The 17,812-nt window shown below is 40.7% G+C and overlaps 2 protein-coding genes across 3 annotated transcripts; one reads left to right on the top strand and one right to left on the bottom strand.

The window, feature by feature from the left end:
• Nucleotides 1-737: 737 nt before the first annotated feature.
• marchf2 (membrane-associated ring finger (C3HC4) 2) lies at nt 738-9,356 on the top strand. Of its 2 annotated transcripts, none has more exons than XM_061077913.1 (5): nt 738-1,076; nt 3,687-3,984; nt 4,579-4,783; nt 5,030-5,239; nt 5,370-9,356. In XM_061077913.1, the coding sequence occupies exons 2-5, from the start codon at nt 3,803-3,805 to the stop codon at nt 5,526-5,528; spliced, it is 756 nt and encodes a 251-aa protein (XP_060933896.1). In that variant the 5' UTR covers nt 738-1,076; nt 3,687-3,802; the 3' UTR covers nt 5,529-9,356. The 2 variants fall into 2 exon arrangements, with proteins under 2 accessions (XP_060933896.1, XP_060933897.1); XM_061077914.1 differs by having other exon boundaries at nt 739-1,076; nt 4,579-4,774.
• Nucleotides 9,357-10,547: 1,191 nt separating this feature from the next.
• LOC133010767 (ras-related protein Rab-11B-like) lies at nt 10,548-14,121 on the bottom strand. The gene is made up of 5 exons (XM_061078402.1): nt 14,001-14,121; nt 12,196-12,391; nt 11,909-12,102; nt 11,736-11,816; nt 10,548-11,293 (listed from the first exon to the last, which is right to left on the bottom strand). The coding sequence occupies exons 1-5, from the start codon at nt 14,038-14,040 to the stop codon at nt 11,148-11,150; spliced, it is 657 nt and encodes a 218-aa protein (XP_060934385.1). The 5' UTR covers nt 14,041-14,121; the 3' UTR covers nt 10,548-11,147.
• Between the last annotated feature and the right edge of the window lie 3,691 nt (nt 14,122-17,812).

The following is a 17,812-nucleotide window of genomic DNA, read 5'->3' as shown; positions in this document are numbered from 1 at the left end:
ACTGACTTATCTGCACTTAGAATGACCTGCCGCCATCACAGAAAACACAACCATGTAACACTTCATTACCTCTATGCCTCAGGATAGGCCTCTTTAAAATGAGATAAGATAAGGTGAGATAGTTCCTATTTGGTCCCACAAGCAGCAAAGGCGACAGTCAATAAAGTGGTTGATTCAAGTATTGATATTTGGTTTCAAAACTCCACTCACTTTCAAATACTGTCAGTGTGATTTAAATCTACAAACTGATGGGTTAAGGTTCTTGCTGCCTGGCTTTACATGTGTTTTGCTAATAAAAAAAAACACTTTTACTTTGCAGATGTAAGACCAGCTCTGTTTAATAAAATACCATGTGAAAATAGTTTGTGTTGACTTAATATAAGCGAGGATACCCTCCTATAAACATTATTATGGTTATTATAAAATTATCTTTTGTCTTTTTAAACATAGACATCATTGGACTCTAGTATTATTACTATTATTTTTAACCAATAGACATATTGCCCCTGCTATTATAATCATTAAAATTACTATTATTTTGAACACATAGTTCCTTATGGCCTCTTCTATTATTAACATTATTAGTAGTAGTAGTAGAAGTATTCTTTTGAGCACAGACATCATATTGCCTCTGCTTCTTGTTATTATTATTATTGACCTGCCACTCTGTGAGACAGCCCCCGGTGTGTTTTGGCCCCTCCCTCTGTAAAGCTGTTGTTATTCCCAGTCACGTTTGCAGTGGTGGGCTCTGATCCTGGCTCTGTGTCAGTGTCAGTGTCAGAGTCAGAGTGTCAGTATCTGTGTGCATGTGTTCACCGCAGCAGTCAGACAGCTGATGATGAGCCTGCTGTGTATTTAAAGCTCCGGGGGGAAAGCGGAAGTGTGGCCCGCTCTGTGTTATCAGCTGAGAGCCGCTAGCTGTGTTAGCACGGAGCTGCACAGGGTTTCTACCGTCACCCAGCGGACTGGACCACCGCTGTCCAAGCCCACACAGGGACATGAGACGAGGACACAGCAAGGGGACAGCGGGGTCGTGATGTCTGTCGCCGTGAAGCAGCAGTGAGAAGACCACCCGGGTGAGTGGAGCTTTGTGTGGGTTCTTATGTCCCCAGCTAGCTAGTGGCAGCTCGGTGTAGCTAGGGGCAGCTAGCACACAGCACAGATGTGACAAGTGGACCCGCTGATATCCCGGGTGAAGAAGACAGACAACATGTTGACAGACTTGAGCTTGTATAGCTTGTGTCATGATTGTGTAAAGCTACCTCGCTGTTACGCACAGATCATTTAAGCCTGGCAGCATTTAGAGATATTGACGTGATACAACCCTCTGCGCCAGACGATAGTCTGATCCAAAGCTGCAACATCTGGCTGCTGCGCTAACAATAGCTGCTGTTAGTCGCAGTGAAAGTCTGAATGTTACTTTAATCTGTTCGCTGGGTCTGTTGTTCATGACACATGTCCCTCAGTGTATTCAAATGTTAGTCGCATTCATGTGTTTCTGTGGAATTCAGGACCAAATATATGAAAATACGAGTATTGATTGATTTGTGTATTTACATGCATGACAAGGTCTGAAAACAATGACTTGGATGTTGTTTTGTCTCAGTTTTGGGCCTCCTCCCTTTGTTAATCTGGGTCAGGGATTGTATCTGTTACTCGTGTCTCCATACAGTGATGTACAGTCTTAACACTTTAACATGTGAGCGCGGACCTGTGTAAAGTCAAGTTCAGGTTCTCAGGCTTCATAAAATCACTCAAAGTTCCAATATATCGCTTGACTGTTCAATTCAGCAACCACCTTGTGGCCAAATAGTTCAAATGACATTTTGTAATTTGTCATCAACAGTGAAAGGCCTTAAAAGGGTATTTTTAAATTGGCAGTTCAATATAGAGCCGATACACATTTTTGAGTCCATAACAATTTGTATAATTTCTCAGAAAAACTTTAAAAACTGCTTAAATTCATTATTTCACTATATTCTCATCACCCAAAAAATGGCAGGTGGCACTACCAAATATTTGTAAAGTATCCCTCAGACTCTGAGGCTTAGTGTCTACACTGATTCAACCATTATTATTCTGTTGTGTTTTGTATTTACAATAATCTTAGATGTTTGCGTTCTATTGGCCTGGCATTCAGTATCTGAAGCATCCAAATGAACATTTAAAGATGGAAAATACTAAAAATACTGAATTCAGGACAATAGCTATTTACATTAGGTTGATTAACCACATTAACTTGTTGTTTGTCGGTTTAGATGAATTTTACCTGACAATTATAAAGTCATCAAATCATTGTAGATTTGTTTTCATCAATTTAATAAGATCTGTTATTTTAACCGACACCTGTGACTAAACCATTGCTCTTAATCACAGCAAGGGTATGAGAAAAACAATTATGGAATGAAAATTCTTCTTGTCGTTGTTCATGAGGAGGTTTAACAGGCTGAAGACACAAATCCCATAAATTAGCACCAGAATTTCCGCACCATCTGCCATGTTAAAGCTCCTGTTTAAAAACACACACACACAACAGCAGTGTTGAGTACAAAGGATCATATAAAGACTGGAGTAATGCAGCAACGTGTAGTCGGAGAGTCGGGCCTAACATGAACAACAACAACAACAACAAGAACCCAGTGTTTACTCCTGACCAATGCACTGGTTTGTAAATTACCATAAAGATAATGTAACAACATCAGTGCTCAACATTTGAAAGAAATACTGACACAGGCTGTTTGTAGAATTATTATTATTCCTGCTGTGTGTAATTATTATCATTCCAATACACATTCCACTTAGAGGAAATACCCATTTGAAATTCACCTGTCACTGTACAGTGTAACCCTATTTTTGAGGAAGTTAGATGAATAAACTACAGTCTGTAGAAAATTCAGTCATCTCTTTAGTTCTCTTATCGTTAGTGAGGGAGTAGCAGAGAAGAGACAGCTGTTTATCAGTCTGCTGCACATCATGGTCTTTGGGCCGACTCCACACAGACCGCTTTCTGTTAAATGACAAAGTTATCTTCACATGTCAGCACACTATTGGTGCATTAACTCTAAGAGGAATAATTTCATAATGAAGGAATGGAAACCAAGAACTAGACTGATTTGACAATCATAATATTTTCACAATATTGTTAATATGATAACAATATGACTGCTGGTTTCCACTATCATTGCTTTCGTCTGGTATTTAACTCCATTCAGATTGAAGTCATTATATTGTCCAGTGGTGAGAATCTTTTTATTTAAGTAGCAATACCATACTGTAAAAATATGGCAGTATAATTAATAGAATGATGTACTTACAGTTCCAAAATGGCAGTACTAACAATGCATTTCATCTCAATTTATGCTGTAATTGAATTGTAATTATTGATTTATCAGTGTGTAAGGATCACTTTATTGTTGTAACTGGTGAAGGCTCATTTTAAATACTCTATATGCTGATAGCTCAACTCATGCATCATCTTTTATTTGTTGATTATTGTATTTATATTGACAACCAGAATCTATGAAGTAGCTAATAATTAAAGATGTGAAATAAGCGTATCATGAGGAAATATTCAGTCAGGCCCATTTATCCCCAGATTCTTCTTGATACTTATATTATATATTTAAACCAATATTGTTTATATGAAAAAGCTGTTGACTCACAGGCTGTTTTTTCTCTGTTTGTAGAAACTAACTTATCCAACGCTGCGGGAGAGCAGAGTTCGTACGTTCTGCCTCCTCCTTCATCCCTCTCCTCTGACCTTCACCTCCATCTGGAGGGCCAGTATCGGGACACCATTACCATGACGACAGGCGGGTGTTGCCACCTGCCAGGCTCTTTGTGTGACTGTGCCAGCAGCACGGGTCTGTGGAAGAGCGTGGAGGAGTCAGGCAGTGACGGTTGCCAGGCGCTGTACGTCACTCAGGTCACGGCCTTAGACGGACGGTTGCTGTCATCTGTGCTGAAACCCATGGCCTCACAGAGGTAAGACTCCCTGAGGATGTTTTTAGAAAATGAATAAATCTAAAACTAATAAATCGGTTCATTTAATTCATTTTGTTTACACTGTAATATCATGATGGTATTTAAACCAGCAAAATGAACTTCCTCCTTTTTAAACATTATATAGTCAAAGGAGAAGAAGACATTTCTGCGAGCTGCTTTCACTTCCTTTTCTTTGTTGTGAAATCCTTTCTCAACTTCTTTGAAATGGTTTGAATGTCTGAACTAAACAAATAAAGTTTTCACATTCCAAACCAATGATCCAGACCAGGGCCTCCTTTTTTTGTCAGACATTTTTTTTAAACTTCTAGTTTTTCTACATTTAATGCAATTTGTAATACTGTAGTGATGATAATGATATTCTAACACTACACAATGATTTTTTTTTTTGCTGTATCACACTTCCTGATCTATTAATTAGCTTGATGGGTCTAGACACAAATGGGGTTTTCGCTCTTTCTCGTTCAGAATACGCTCGAGTTAATTTCCATTAACCAATTACCTGGTGTTGAGTCAAGTTAGTGCTGTGACTCTATTTGCTTGAAAAGCTGTTTCAGATTGTTTTTTTTGTCACAGTGACGGCCCCATATGTCGTATCTGCCATGAAGGAGGCAGCAGCGAGCGTCTCCTGTCCCCCTGTGACTGCACAGGCACCCTGGGGACGGTGCACAGGAGCTGCCTGGAGAGGTGGCTGTCGTCGTCCAACACCAGCTACTGCGAGCTCTGCCACACAGAGTTCAGCATCGAGCGCCGACCTCGGCCTCTCACAGAGGTAACAAAGGTCAATGTCCTTTGCCTTGTCTGCATCAATCTTCCTTTCTTTTTATTCTCATTGGCCGAGCTGCTGTGTGTAAAGAATTGTGCTTACATGTATGTTAAATGTGAAGCAGCTTCTTTTTTTTTTTTTACATCTCATCTTTCTGCTTGCTTGCTGATTTATAATAGTAAGACTTCTCTGTTCTTGAATGACTTAAGATCTGATCCTCTTTTTTCACCCGAATACATTCTGTCTAATTCTAAATCACAGTGGCTGCGGGACCCTGGCCCTCGTAATGAGAAGAGGACGCTGTTCTGTGACATGATATGCTTCCTGTTTATCACGCCACTAGCAGCCATTTCAGGCTGGCTGTGTCTCCGGGGCGCTCAGGACCACCTTCAGCTGGGGAGCTGGCTGCAGGCGGTTGGCCTCATCGCCCTCACCATCGCCCTCTTCACCATCTACGTTCTCTGGACCCTGGTAAATGTTTTCCCATAAATCAGGCTGTAGTACTACTGCCATGCAGCCATTTTTACCTTAAAGGTTTTAAAAAACATGTCAATAACTAATGTCCCATCTTCCTCATTTTCCTTCCTGGTTGTCTGTGCAGGTGTCGTTCCGCTACCACTGTCAGCTGTACACTGAGTGGAGAAGAACAAATCAGCAAGTACAGTTGCTCATACCCGAAGCCAAGGAGTCTAACTCTTCCCAGCATTCTTTGCTCTCCAGTAAACTGATGAAGAAGCCTGCCAATGACAGTATAGTATGAGACTGAATGGGATTGGTTGATGGTAGTCTTTTGAGAGTGTGGGGGCTTATTGTCATTGCGTCATGCCTGCCACGACTTTAAACAAGCACTTGTGGGTCTTTTTTTTTTTTTTTTTTTTACTTCTCCCTTTTATTTCCTTTCCCCATCAATCCCAAGTTTTTTCCATTTCCTGTTGTTTTGATAAAATCTCTCCTTGTTTGGGTGCTGAACTGAGCACAATTAAATAGTCTGTCTTTGACAGAGCTGACGAATGGAACAGTAGAGACTTGTTCAGTGTTATCATCTGCGATGTGATTGCAATAGCTGATAATGAAAGTAAAGGAAGGGATGGACCAAACGCACTTGTATAATGGACTTTCAGATGTTGTAATGGGTTGTTTTGCTTCTTTTCAACAACCCATCAATGGTCCACAGGTGACTCCAGAGAGTCCATTCATTGTTGTGCTGCAACGATGAACGTGTGTATCCATTAGATTCCTGTCACACCTGGGCATACAAGACAAAGAAGCTGTTTCAAGAAGTTATTGAAAAGCTCAGCTCTTTGATTTACTCCCATTTTACCGTACAGATGCCAGAAATGAAACTTTTTAGCTGTCGCTCAAGCTTATGGGACGTTTCAGTGTTTTCTCTGCGTCTGTTTATCTCACCTGAGAACGGATGCTACCGCAACACTTGCAACGCCAGAGGTGGTTGTGCAATGAAAACACTGTGGACTCCGAGGTCGTCACAGTACATGAAGAGACCTCCGCCAACATGCACAGTCATGCATGCAACTACTGTTAATTATTTGGGATATTTTTTTTCTTACTGTGTATTATAAAGTCTTTTTTAAACCACGAAGAATGAACAAATTTACTATTCCTACTGAAGTGTCCTCATAGAGGTTCTTGTACTATCAGCACTTAAGAACTAGGTCTTTATATTTATATAGATTGAAAGAAAACACCCATTAAAATGGCTTTTAGAGGAGCATTCCCACGAGCTTAGTTTGGTGGCTGGTACTGTGTACTCAAACATCAGTATTAATGGCCTGTTGAAGTACTGTGATCGTTTTGTTTAGATTTTGCTTTGTTTTTTACAACAATACACATTTCTATTCGTGTGTAGTTTCCATGATCACAGCAATCAGGGATACAGATGATAAAATATTGTAATTTCGTCACATCAAGTCATGGTTAACCATAGTTTCTTATGGTGTTTAGTGCTATTGCCAATCTGACATAAACTTAACCCACCAACCATGACTGTGATTGGTGGAACCATTATGCAAGCACCACAAAGGCCAAATCTGACCAAACTTTGTTTTTTCTTTCTTTGAAGCAGGCAACTAGATGCTCACATGCTCTTCTAAGTCCATTTCATCTGGGTTTTTCCTGCTTAGAGAATTGCGAGGCAGCCGCCTCCGTCAAATTTCATGCTGCCTACACCTCCCACACACGTATGTAAACTCAGACTGGGTAGAAAGGGCTGGATTCAGTTGGCAGTGTGCAGCGCGAATGATAGACACATACAGGAGCAGTAAATTACTGACAGAGCCTGTTAGAAACGGCCTTAACAGCCCAAACATGTATGAAAAGACCCAAAACGAACATTGTAAGCAGACTTAGTGGAGCTGTGCATGGCTTCCTGGGTGTCTGCCCCGGGCTTGGAACCCCCTGGTCTGACGGCTCAATATCACCCCGCCTAATTTTTGGCCAGGAAAACCCCTGTTGATGGAAGGTCGTCTTCTTTGGGGGGATGTTACATTGTGATGTTACTGACCAGAACAGTTCGTACTGGCTGTGATTGGGACGGCAGAGAGGATTCACTTCTCTCTCTTGTATATAGTTTGGTGCATTTGTAAATCCGGTCGCTCACAGTGGCTGATAATAGACCAGTCAGAGATGATATTCTCTGATTTGAGAGGCGAAAAACCACAAACCAGAGTCAGCCTGGTTTCCAGATCTCCACGTCATAATGTGGTCGACTTTGAAAGCATTTATTTCTTCATTCCATGTCATTTGGTTTATGAGGAGATGGTTGATTAAACACACTGTGAGTCATCCACAGGGTGAGAGGAAAACTCCGTTAACATTTGTAGAATAATGTTAAAATGAACATGATTCAGTCCATGGACCTGATGAAGGCCATCGACTCTAACACATCAGCTTTAAGGATACAACACATCATCCTTTGGAGGACATATAGGTGCTAAGCTCTGAGCTCAGTATTACTGTGTATGTCTTACAAGGTTTAGTTTCATTTATAGCTGCGCAATTCTGCTGGATGCAATTTAAAAAATAAAATGCCTTATCACAGAAGGCATTGAGAGCAATGGGGCAAGCTTTAAATTTGTAATGGCTCTTATTGTTACAAGCTAAAGTTTTAATTTAATTAAAAATTATCATTTACTTTTGGTTTGCATTTTGTCTTCAGTGCAGTGGCATTTATAACTCTGTCACTTTGTCTGATTTTAATGTTTTGTTTAACATACTCTTATCATGCTTTCCCTTAATTTTCTACTATTGTAGACACAAAAGTCCAGTAGTCTGGATTTTATGCACATTTGCGTTGATAATGTCTTTAATTTAATATATTCGTGAACAATGTATTGACTTAAACTGGTATGTGGTGGCGTGAGACAGTCAGATGTTTTCAAAATGTCAAAGAGTCTTTTCAGGAGGAAACTCTGAGCATCTCCGTCACATTTTCAGAGATATCGATACCGATAATGGGGAGGAAACAAATTCCTATACTAATATATCAATAGATACATATTTTTAAAAGATTGGCAATGATTCCTAAGATGTTAATATGGTATTTAAGAGTTAAACCATAACCTTTTAATATGAATAACAATAAGGTAAAAGAAAACACAAATACAACCAAATATACAGATCTTGAAAAAAGAAACCAAATTTTTGTTACATAGAAGTTCAACATTAATACTTATCTCTGTAAAATAAAGGTTTAGTACAACAACAAACAAACAGAAGCTGATATGTTCTTGAAAGGCACATAAGGGACGGTCACCCAATAATTCAGTCTGACTCTAGTTATTTCCCTGCCCGGGCTTCACTCGACGAACATCACCCTTTGGAACATTGAGCTGTTGGTGTGGTGTCCCACATTCTGCCCCAGTTAATCTTTTGTTTGTGTTTTTAATTGATCGAAGGATTATATATTGCAATACTGCCATGCACCCGGGGGCCTCGTCTGCCTTACAAGCTTATGAGTCATTTGATCATCTACGTGTTTACTGTTTGTCATAAACAAGCTTTACTCCAGGCATTAGGGTCAACTGGGGAACTGGTTCGAAGCAAAGAGGTGATGATTCAAAATAGCTTAAAAACAAGAAGCTGGAATTTAAAGTTGAAGCAGATCAATAGTGTTTTCTGTTTTTTTTCTAAGTTACCCACCATTTATGCAGAGCTGCTCCTCGTTCTACATGTCTGTTCATGTCAGAGTTATCAGAGCTCCTCATCTCTCCAAAGAGTTTCATAACACATTTACCATGATGCAATTGATCGTTTTATATAGATTCCACCACTCAAACCCACAAAGGGATTTTAAATCAATGTTTTCTTTGTTTAATACACAAAAAAACATTTAGACGTTACTTATGTTGTGTCATATGATATTTTTGTAATCTTTTAATTCTACATGTCTTTTTTTTGGAGGTTGAATATGTTAATGTATGTATCATTTGCTGCAGTTCAGTATTCACACTTGCCAATAATATGATGTTTATGGTCTGCTGTGAAAAAAAGAAAGATGTCTTCACCAAACCCTGGTACCTGCAATCAGCCAAGAAGTATTTGCAAAGCAAATAAAAATGATGATAAATTATGAGTGAAAATTAACTTGTGCATTTTGTTTTCTAGTAGTTCTCTGCTCTGTATGTGTGTGGTTGTATTTTCATGTGAAGACCTCTGTGTGGCAGTATAGTTTATCTTTCACACTACAGTGTTCACTCTGTGTTTTGTTGTATGATGCGGCTGTTTACAGATCATCGTCTCAGCCCAGTGAGGATGAGACGTCATTAGTGTAAGTCTGTTTTTGACCACAGCTCCATGAAGCCATTAATCCTGATGGAAAAACAACTGCTGATGTCAAGTTTTGCCGGATCCGTGGAGTTACAGAATCTCCTCGCACGATCCGCTGCATTTAGCAAACATAAGCAGCTTAGTTTAGAAAAACACTATTTCATGTTGGTCTTATCACTTCAGGAAGGAAAACCTGCCAAAAATACTGGAATGTTTCCAGTGGCTGTGTTATTCAAATTAAGGATAACATCAGCCTCTCTACCTCACTAGTTTACTCTCAGATACGGAGGATACATACCGTACCATAACCTTGAACTCAGTACCCTGATGTAGATGGTGGAATTACTTGTACAGGTCCCATGTTATCCAGACAACTTGACTTATCTTATTTACTAAAATGCTGATATCAGCTTGACAGAGGTGCTACTGAGTTTTTTTTTAACTTACAGTAAGGTCACATCATAGTATACAAATTCCATGACAATAAAAAGCCCAATATTCCATATCTTAAGTTAACTTAATGAGCAAAATGTTCTTTTATAGCAAATAAAAGGAAATGAACTGCGTTTACATAGAGCTTTATCTATCAGACACCATTTACACACTGTCGCCACAATCGTCAGGGACAATTTGGGTTTAAGTGTCTTGCTAAAGGACACTTCTAAAAGTCAGACTGGAGGTGCTGTGGATCGAACCAACGACCCTCTTATTGGTGGACAATCTATCTCCCAAATCAGAAGTTTAAATAATCAAATTCTTATAACTGATGCATTAACATGCAAGCAGTGTTTTAATGTTGACATTTTCAAGCTTATCTTTCCCGATTTATACTTGCAGTATTGGTGTTTATTAATCTAACCTTGCAGCATATTATAGAAACTGATCACATTTTAAAGTGTACTGTACTAAATACTTATCTCTGAATACAATGGAATAGAAATATAAAGTTCAGCAAAACGAGAGTTGCTCCAAAAACATAAAAATACACCAAATCTGTACTCAAGTACTTTTATTGTAAATTGTTTTACAGTTCTTACACTGAAAGTAAAACTATGACAAATTAAGCCAAGTATTCTTCAATAAATACTTTGTGAGGATGTTTTTGGCATGACAACTTAAACAATGTAAGAAGAGAGTAAGAACCACTGTCAAAAGGCATAATACTGCTTCACCAGGTTGGAGTAACTGCCTATGGTTTATTTACACAGCACCATCTAGTGGTATCCATTGAAATGTGTTTCACAGCCTCCCTGTGCATGACGGTGAGTCAGTAGAGTTCAAACAACCTCAAGAATCTCTCAGAGGGCCACGAGCGCCTCTTCCCTGCACCACAGGAACCTTCACATTGATTCCACAAACAGCTCAGCTGACCAAGTGACATAAAGGCTTCTTGTTTTCTTTCATGGCAGAAGAGAAGAGCAATGGGTGAGTTCAAAAGTATGACATAAAACAGGATGAAAGGAAGAAAGAAATATACAGAGTGAGAAAGGAGTCGGCAGCGAGCAGAGCTCCGGGAAAGAAAGTGCTCAGGTGATGTGATGTCAGCGTGGATGTGGAAGAGAGGATGAGTGCCATGGGATTGTGCCATTCAGGGTCACAGGCTCTGGCAGCACTGGAGTTTGTTGCCCTTCTGCCCGTCAGTGGTCGGTGGGACGCTTATGTCCACCACATTGTTGCCTGGAGACTCATCGTGTGCAGATCTGTCTGCTATCTGCTTCTGTGACACAATGCGATAGATTTCTGCGGAGGGGAAGGCAAGGAAAAGATTCACACTACGATGAATTTCATTTCAAAATTTCAAACTTGTTAAAACTCATCCCACAAGTGAATATCCCATTAGACGTAAAATACTAAAGAGTGGCTAAACATTATATTAGGTGAACGTTAAATTAATTCTTACATTAAAAGTCAACTCTGGTAGAGTATAGAAAGTAAACAGTTTAGCTAATTTATCAAATCCACCCTTCATATATCACCACCAATAACTTACAAAATTAGTTATAAACACCAAATACTTGTTCCTTATTTCTCAACATCTTCATGAGTTTGACAAATACCTTTCATTATAATTATTCCTCTATTACCTGATGATGTTTTAAATAATTCATATGCAACACTGATCTTTAGGGATCAATCTACATGCATTACATGATATATTGCACTGCCTCTTTGCTTTTCCTACCTCCTAAAATGTTCTTGAAGGCTTCCTCTACATTTGTAGAGTCCAACGCTGATGTCTCAATGAAGGACAGAGTGTTCTTTTCTAATGTGGGAAGATAAAAAAAAATGTTCAGTTTAAACATGTAACCAAGTGGCTTCTCTTTCTTTACAACCTCAGTACTTGGTGTGATTTACCTGAGAAGGCTCGGGCCTCATCAGTGGGCACGGCCCTGAGGTGGCGGAGGTCGCTCTTGTTTCCAACCAGCATGATGACGATGTTGTTGTCAGCGTGGTCCCTCAGCTCCTTCAGCCAGCGCTCAACATTCTCATACGTCAGGTGTTTGGCGATGTCGTAAACCAGAAGAGCCCCCACTGCTCCCCGGTAATACCTGGTGACAGCATCAAACCCGATGAGTACATCAACTCTATAGGATTTCCTCCACAGTGAACACTTGTTTACACACAGCAACAAACAAACTCACGCTGAGGTGATTGCTCTGTAGCGTTCCTGTCCAGCTGTGTCCCAGATCTGAGCCTTTATGGTCTTGCCGTCCACCTGGATGCTGCGGGTGGCAAACTCCACCCCGATGGTGCTCTTGCTCTCCAGGTTGAACTCATTTCTTGTGAACCGGGAGAGCAGGTTACTCTTCCCCACTCCAGAGTCTCCTATTAGTACGACTACAACAACAACATAAAGAAAAGACATGTAAACACTTACCAGGGTTGTTAGATAGATAGATAGATAGATAGAGTACTTTATTCATCCCCGAAGGGAAATTAAGTTGTCATAGCAGCCGGTATATTTGAATACAATAAAATACAATACAATACAATAGAATAACAATAATAATTCCAGCAGTTGTGTGATTCAACTCGACCCACGTTCACCTGCAAATACCTCATCTATTACTACAGCAAATGGTGATCTCCCACTTTTTAAAACTTAATTTAAGAGTTTAACTGACATAAATGTACCAGATTTATTTATAACACTGATACCAAGAGTTACAAAAAATATATCGAACAGCTATGATGATATAATGCACAGTAGGTAGTCAGGTGGCCATTCATTCCTTGGTCAAGGTGAAAGCTCTGACTTGTGTTGCCCTCTTCTATCTTGGCAGACTTTGCCCTGTTGGGAGTCGTTCAGGGAGACGCTGCCAAAAAACACTCGCTCCGGGAAATCTGACTCAACGCTTTTTCAAGGCCTCTTGATCCTCTGCTATTGTTACTGCACAGTCCAAATCCCAGTGGCTTAGCATAAAATGACACTCGGCTGGATGTGAAAGAATCTTCTCCTGTTAACTGCAGAACTTAATATCATTAAAGTTTGTAAAACAGTGCTAAAAGGAGCGTCATCTTTTCGGATCTAACCCCTCAGAGCAGGAAAACTTCAATCAGGATTTGAGTTTGAGTCATTTGAGTTCAAAAGCAGTTGAGTGTTACAATTAAAAAGAACACAATAACAAGCAGAGCCTCAATCAGGAAACGTGCCTGACTTGACTCATGAACCTGAACTCAAGGTGTGACAGGACCATGTGAACAATGACATAGTGACAGAGATAGATTGGTGAGTAAAAGTGGAAACAGGCCCTGGGGTTGTCTGGGAAGCACCTGGTCACCTGAACAGCCACTTCTCGAGAAACTAGGAGTTTCCCTTCATATCGTGAGCTGAAGTGAGTTTCTGCCCTCAGGCGACAGCTTCACAATAGATAGATAGATAGATGGATACTTTATTAATCCCGAGGGAAATTTAGAATTTCACATCAATGAACACTAGAGAGTTATGTGTTCTTCCAGAAAATGAATAGGAGTTAATTAGACCTGCACAAAGAATGAGAGCGCCATGTTTGGACAGTGAAGTTGTTAGTGTGGTTCCAGCTGTGGGAGGACAACCCCCACCCCGCTCGATGACAAAGTTATTGTTAAAGACCCAGCTCCGCCCGTTAGATTAGCTGCTAGCATGCAGGGCTAGCTCTCCTTACGTCCTCCTCCATGTGAAACACGTGTAGCCAAACACAGAGTTAGCATCACAGTTTGAACACACGCAAATAAAAGCGACTGTGGACCTCATGTTATATTAAAAGCGGTGTCAATTGGAGAAGACGGCTCGGGAGCAGCTAGCTGGCGGCTAGCGACAGTTAGCTGTGGCTCCACCAGCTGACGTTATCGAGACCACTGACGTTGACGCAGCTAACGTTAGCATGCTAGCCCGAGCTTGGCCACTTCGCAGCCAGCTGTGATGTTAGCAGAATGTTATTCGCAAGCTCGGCCTCGTGTTTCCCACCTTTGAACAGGAAATCGTATTCATCGTCTCTGTTGCCCATGGTGAGATGTGATCAGCTCGCTGCGGCTGCGCTGAGAGAAACACTCCCCTGCCACCAGCAGCCAGCTGCACCGAGATCACAGGAGGCTGCACGTCACTCACCGGGACGCACGCTACGCAACCGCAGGTACCGGAAGTTGCAGAGGATTGTGCATCCATGGTAATAACGTGACCTGGTCATTGACATGTCTGTACAGTCTGTGGTCTGTACTTGTCTTTGTACAGATGTCATTTCCCAAAGGGTCGCATCCCTAATACTGTGTGAGAGATGATTCTTTTGATTAGTCAATTGCTGAAGATTTAGACTATAATAATAATAAAAAAGTTGTAGTTGCTTGGATTATTGTTTATCATATTAATTTCAAGTAAACATTATTATTTAAAGGCTGCTTTTTCCTTGTCAGACCCAAAATATATATGTTTTTTTTATTAGGCTTGATAGTTCAGCTCTGACCTTTGACCAAAGAATCCACGCTGCACACTGCACGATTCACCTATACGATTTTTATGAGGTGGTAATAGCGGCAGGTCCTGATTAATAAATAATCAGGACCTAGAATGAACTCTCACCATCAGCGTCTCATTTTAAAGCAAACACAGACGAAGAGTGCAAGGGATGAAGTCATAGTTTCTGGGATTCAACATAACAGATGAACACTGAACAAACTCCATCCAATGATGAAGACTTTGTGATGAGGCTGAAAGCACTAGAGAAAGTTATTCGGTGGATCTTGAGTGTGAATAGTTTAGTCAAAGTGTATATCTATTGTTTTATGATTCATAATAAAAACTATACATGTCCAGGCTCAATATCTGTAAAGAGCTGTATAATTTAATCTATCACTCACGTGGTAAATGCTGTCAGTCTCATTACACGTGTATTCTCTGTCCAACCCGTGTCTGGAATCCAGGCGCAGGTCATGATGCTGATAAATTCTGCATTACTTTGTTTTGAATGTTTACATGACTCCGTGTGTAGGAGCTGAACTTGTCATCAGTGAAATTGGATAAAAACTGACATCAAAGTATCCTAGTAAATGTTGATGGGTCAATGTGAATGAGACATGCAGATGTTAATTTAAACCGAGAAAGCCACAGGTTCCTACTCTGGCTTTAACCACATCTGGTGCTGTGGAGAGACAGATATGAACATGGCCAGGAAGCTGAAGAGGACAAATGGAGTTTAAGTCACATATGATGGCTCAGACAGACAGACAGACAGACAGACAGACAGACAGACAGACAGACAGACAGACAGACAGACAGACAGACAGACAGACAGACAGACAGACAGACAGACAGACAGACAGACAGACAGACAGACAGACAGACAGACAGACAGACAGACAGACAGACAGACAGACAGACAGACAGACAGACAGACAGACAGACAGACAGACAGACAGACAGACAGACAGACAGACAGACAGACAGACAGACAGACAGACAGACAGACAGACAGACAGACAGACAGACAGACAGACAGACAGACAGACAGACAGACAGACAGACAGACAGACAGACAGACAGACAGACAGACAGACAGACAGACAGACAGACAGACAGACAGACAGACAGACAGACAGACAGACAGACAGACAGACAGACAGACAGACAGACAGACAGACAGACAGACAGACAGACAGACAGACAGACAGACAGACAGACAGACAGACAGACAGACAGACAGACAGACAGACAGACAGACAGACAGACAGACAGACAGACAGACAGACAGACAGACAGACAGACAGACAGACAGACAGACAGACAGACAGACAGACAGACAGACAGACAGACAGACAGACAGACAGACAGACAGACAGACAGACAGACAGACAGACAGACAGACAGACAGACAGACAGACAGACAGACAGACAGACAGACAGACAGACAGACAGACAGACAGACAGACAGACAGACAGACAGACAGACAGACAGACAGACAGACAGACAGACAGACAGACAGACAGACAGACAGACAGACAGACAGACAGACAGACAGACAGACAGACAGACAGACAGACAGACAGACAGACAGACAGACAGACAGACAGACAGACAGACAGACAGACAGACAGACAGACAGACAGACAGACAGACAGACAGACAGACAGACAGACAGACAGACAGACAGACAGACAGACAGACAGACAGACAGACAGACAGACAGACAGACAGACAGACAGACAGACAGACAGACAGACAGACAGACAGACAGACAGACAGACAGACAGACAGACAGACAGACAGACAGACAGACAGACAGACAGACAGACAGACAGACAGACAGACAGACAGACAGACAGACAGACAGACAGACAGACAGACAGACAGACAGACAGACAGACAGACAGACAGACAGACAGACAGACAGACAGACAGACAGACAGACAGACAGACAGACAGACAGACAGACAGACAGACAGACAGACAGACAGACAGACAGACAGACAGACAGACAGACAGACAGACAGACAGACAGACAGACAGACAGACAGACAGACAGACAGACAGACAGACAGACAGACAGACAGACAGACAGACAGACAGACAGACAGACAGACAGACAGACAGACAGACAGACAGACAGACAGACAGACAGACAGACAGACAGACAGACAGACAGACAGACAGACAGACAGACAGACAGACAGACAGACAGACAGACAGAGATAATGAGAGTTTAACAAACATTAAGGAACCAGATGAAGTTATGTTACAAAGAATCAGAATAGCTGCTCTTCATCTCCTCATGCTATGGAAAGAGAGTTTTATTTTGCAAAATAAATGTGCAAGAAATTTGCCAGCCTCTTGTACTCTTAATAGGCACAAGTTGTTGTCTGTGCTGCCTCAAACAACAGAAGGCTAAGTACAATAAGTTATATTTTCAACTATCTTAAATAGTTTAATGAAAATCTGAACTCTACAACTAAAGGTAATAAAGCTACAATTCAGACTGTGTTAGTTTAAGTTGGTATAAACTCACAACTGAGTAGTTTTGTCTGACAACAAGTTCATTCACAGAACCAGCAGAGGGGGCCATCACACATAGCCTACCACTCACTGAAGATCCACAAAGGCCTCTCACTTATTCAGGAGCATTTGTATATTAACCTGTCCTGTTAAAATATGAAATACATCAGTTCGCTTGTAGACCATGATCCTGTAATACCCTGGTTTCCTTTATCATTTACATCTAATACAACGCCTGCCTGGAAAATTCCAGCTGTATGAAAGCAACTGATGTTTCCCCACAAGGAAGTAGCAGTATTACGTGATGTTATCAAATCTGACCTCGTAGCGATAAGCAAATTATATAAGACAGACTCAGAATCTATATGCTAATCAAATAAAATAGTGACAGTATCTATATAAGCTAATGATATAAAATAGAGCTTAAATACAAAGCTAATGTTCAATAAAAGGTAATATTTTAAAATGGACTGTGTATCTATATGATCTAATTATTTAAAGAAACTCAGGTCCTGTATAATCCTAAAATATAAAACTAATTCAGGTGCTGTATAAGCTTATAAAAGGAGTGTTAATATTCTTAACATCTATTTTCACTGCTCAGGTACAAAACAATTGCATTAGGATTAAGTGCAAAGACAGTGAATTCTTGTGTTTTTGTTGAAAACAGTTACCTCCTTCTGCGCTCTACTTAAAGAAACCAATCCAAAGGAAGTCTTGATAGTAGCTCAGTCGGTCAAAATAACACACAAGTTTCTCTGGCCAGTTTATGTTCAGTCTCAGTGTCTTCAGTTTC

This window comes from Limanda limanda, chromosome 9 (genome assembly GCF_963576545.1).
Source record: "Limanda limanda chromosome 9, fLimLim1.1, whole genome shotgun sequence".
Classification (NCBI taxonomy): domain Eukaryota; kingdom Metazoa; phylum Chordata; class Actinopteri; order Pleuronectiformes; family Pleuronectidae; genus Limanda; species Limanda limanda.
This window is presented reverse-complemented; position numbering and strand designations above follow the sequence as displayed.

Bases quoted from the DNA above. Each gene is read 5' to 3' on its own strand.
- marchf2 (XM_061077913.1), top strand. From the start codon at position 3,803: ATGACGACAGGCGGGTGTTGCCACCTGCCAGGCTCTTTGTGTGACTGT. The intron at 4,784-5,029 runs GTCAATGTCCTT...TCTAAATCACAG, and splicing joins CTCTCACAGAGGTAACAAAG to TGGCTGCGGGACCCTGGCCC. The intron at 5,240-5,369 runs GTAAATGTTTTC...TTGTCTGTGCAG, and splicing joins TCTACGTTCTCTGGACCCTG to GTGTCGTTCCGCTACCACTG.
- LOC133010767 (XM_061078402.1), bottom strand. From the start codon at position 14,040: ATGGGCAACAGAGACGATGAATACGATTTCCTGTTCAAAG. The intron at 12,103-12,195 runs GTGAGTTTGTTT...TGCTGTCACCAG, and splicing joins TACAGAGCAATCACCTCAGC to GTATTACCGGGGAGCAGTGG. The intron at 11,817-11,908 runs GTAAATCACACC...TTCCCACATTAG, and splicing joins TGAGGCCCGAGCCTTCTCAG to AAAAGAACACTCTGTCCTTC.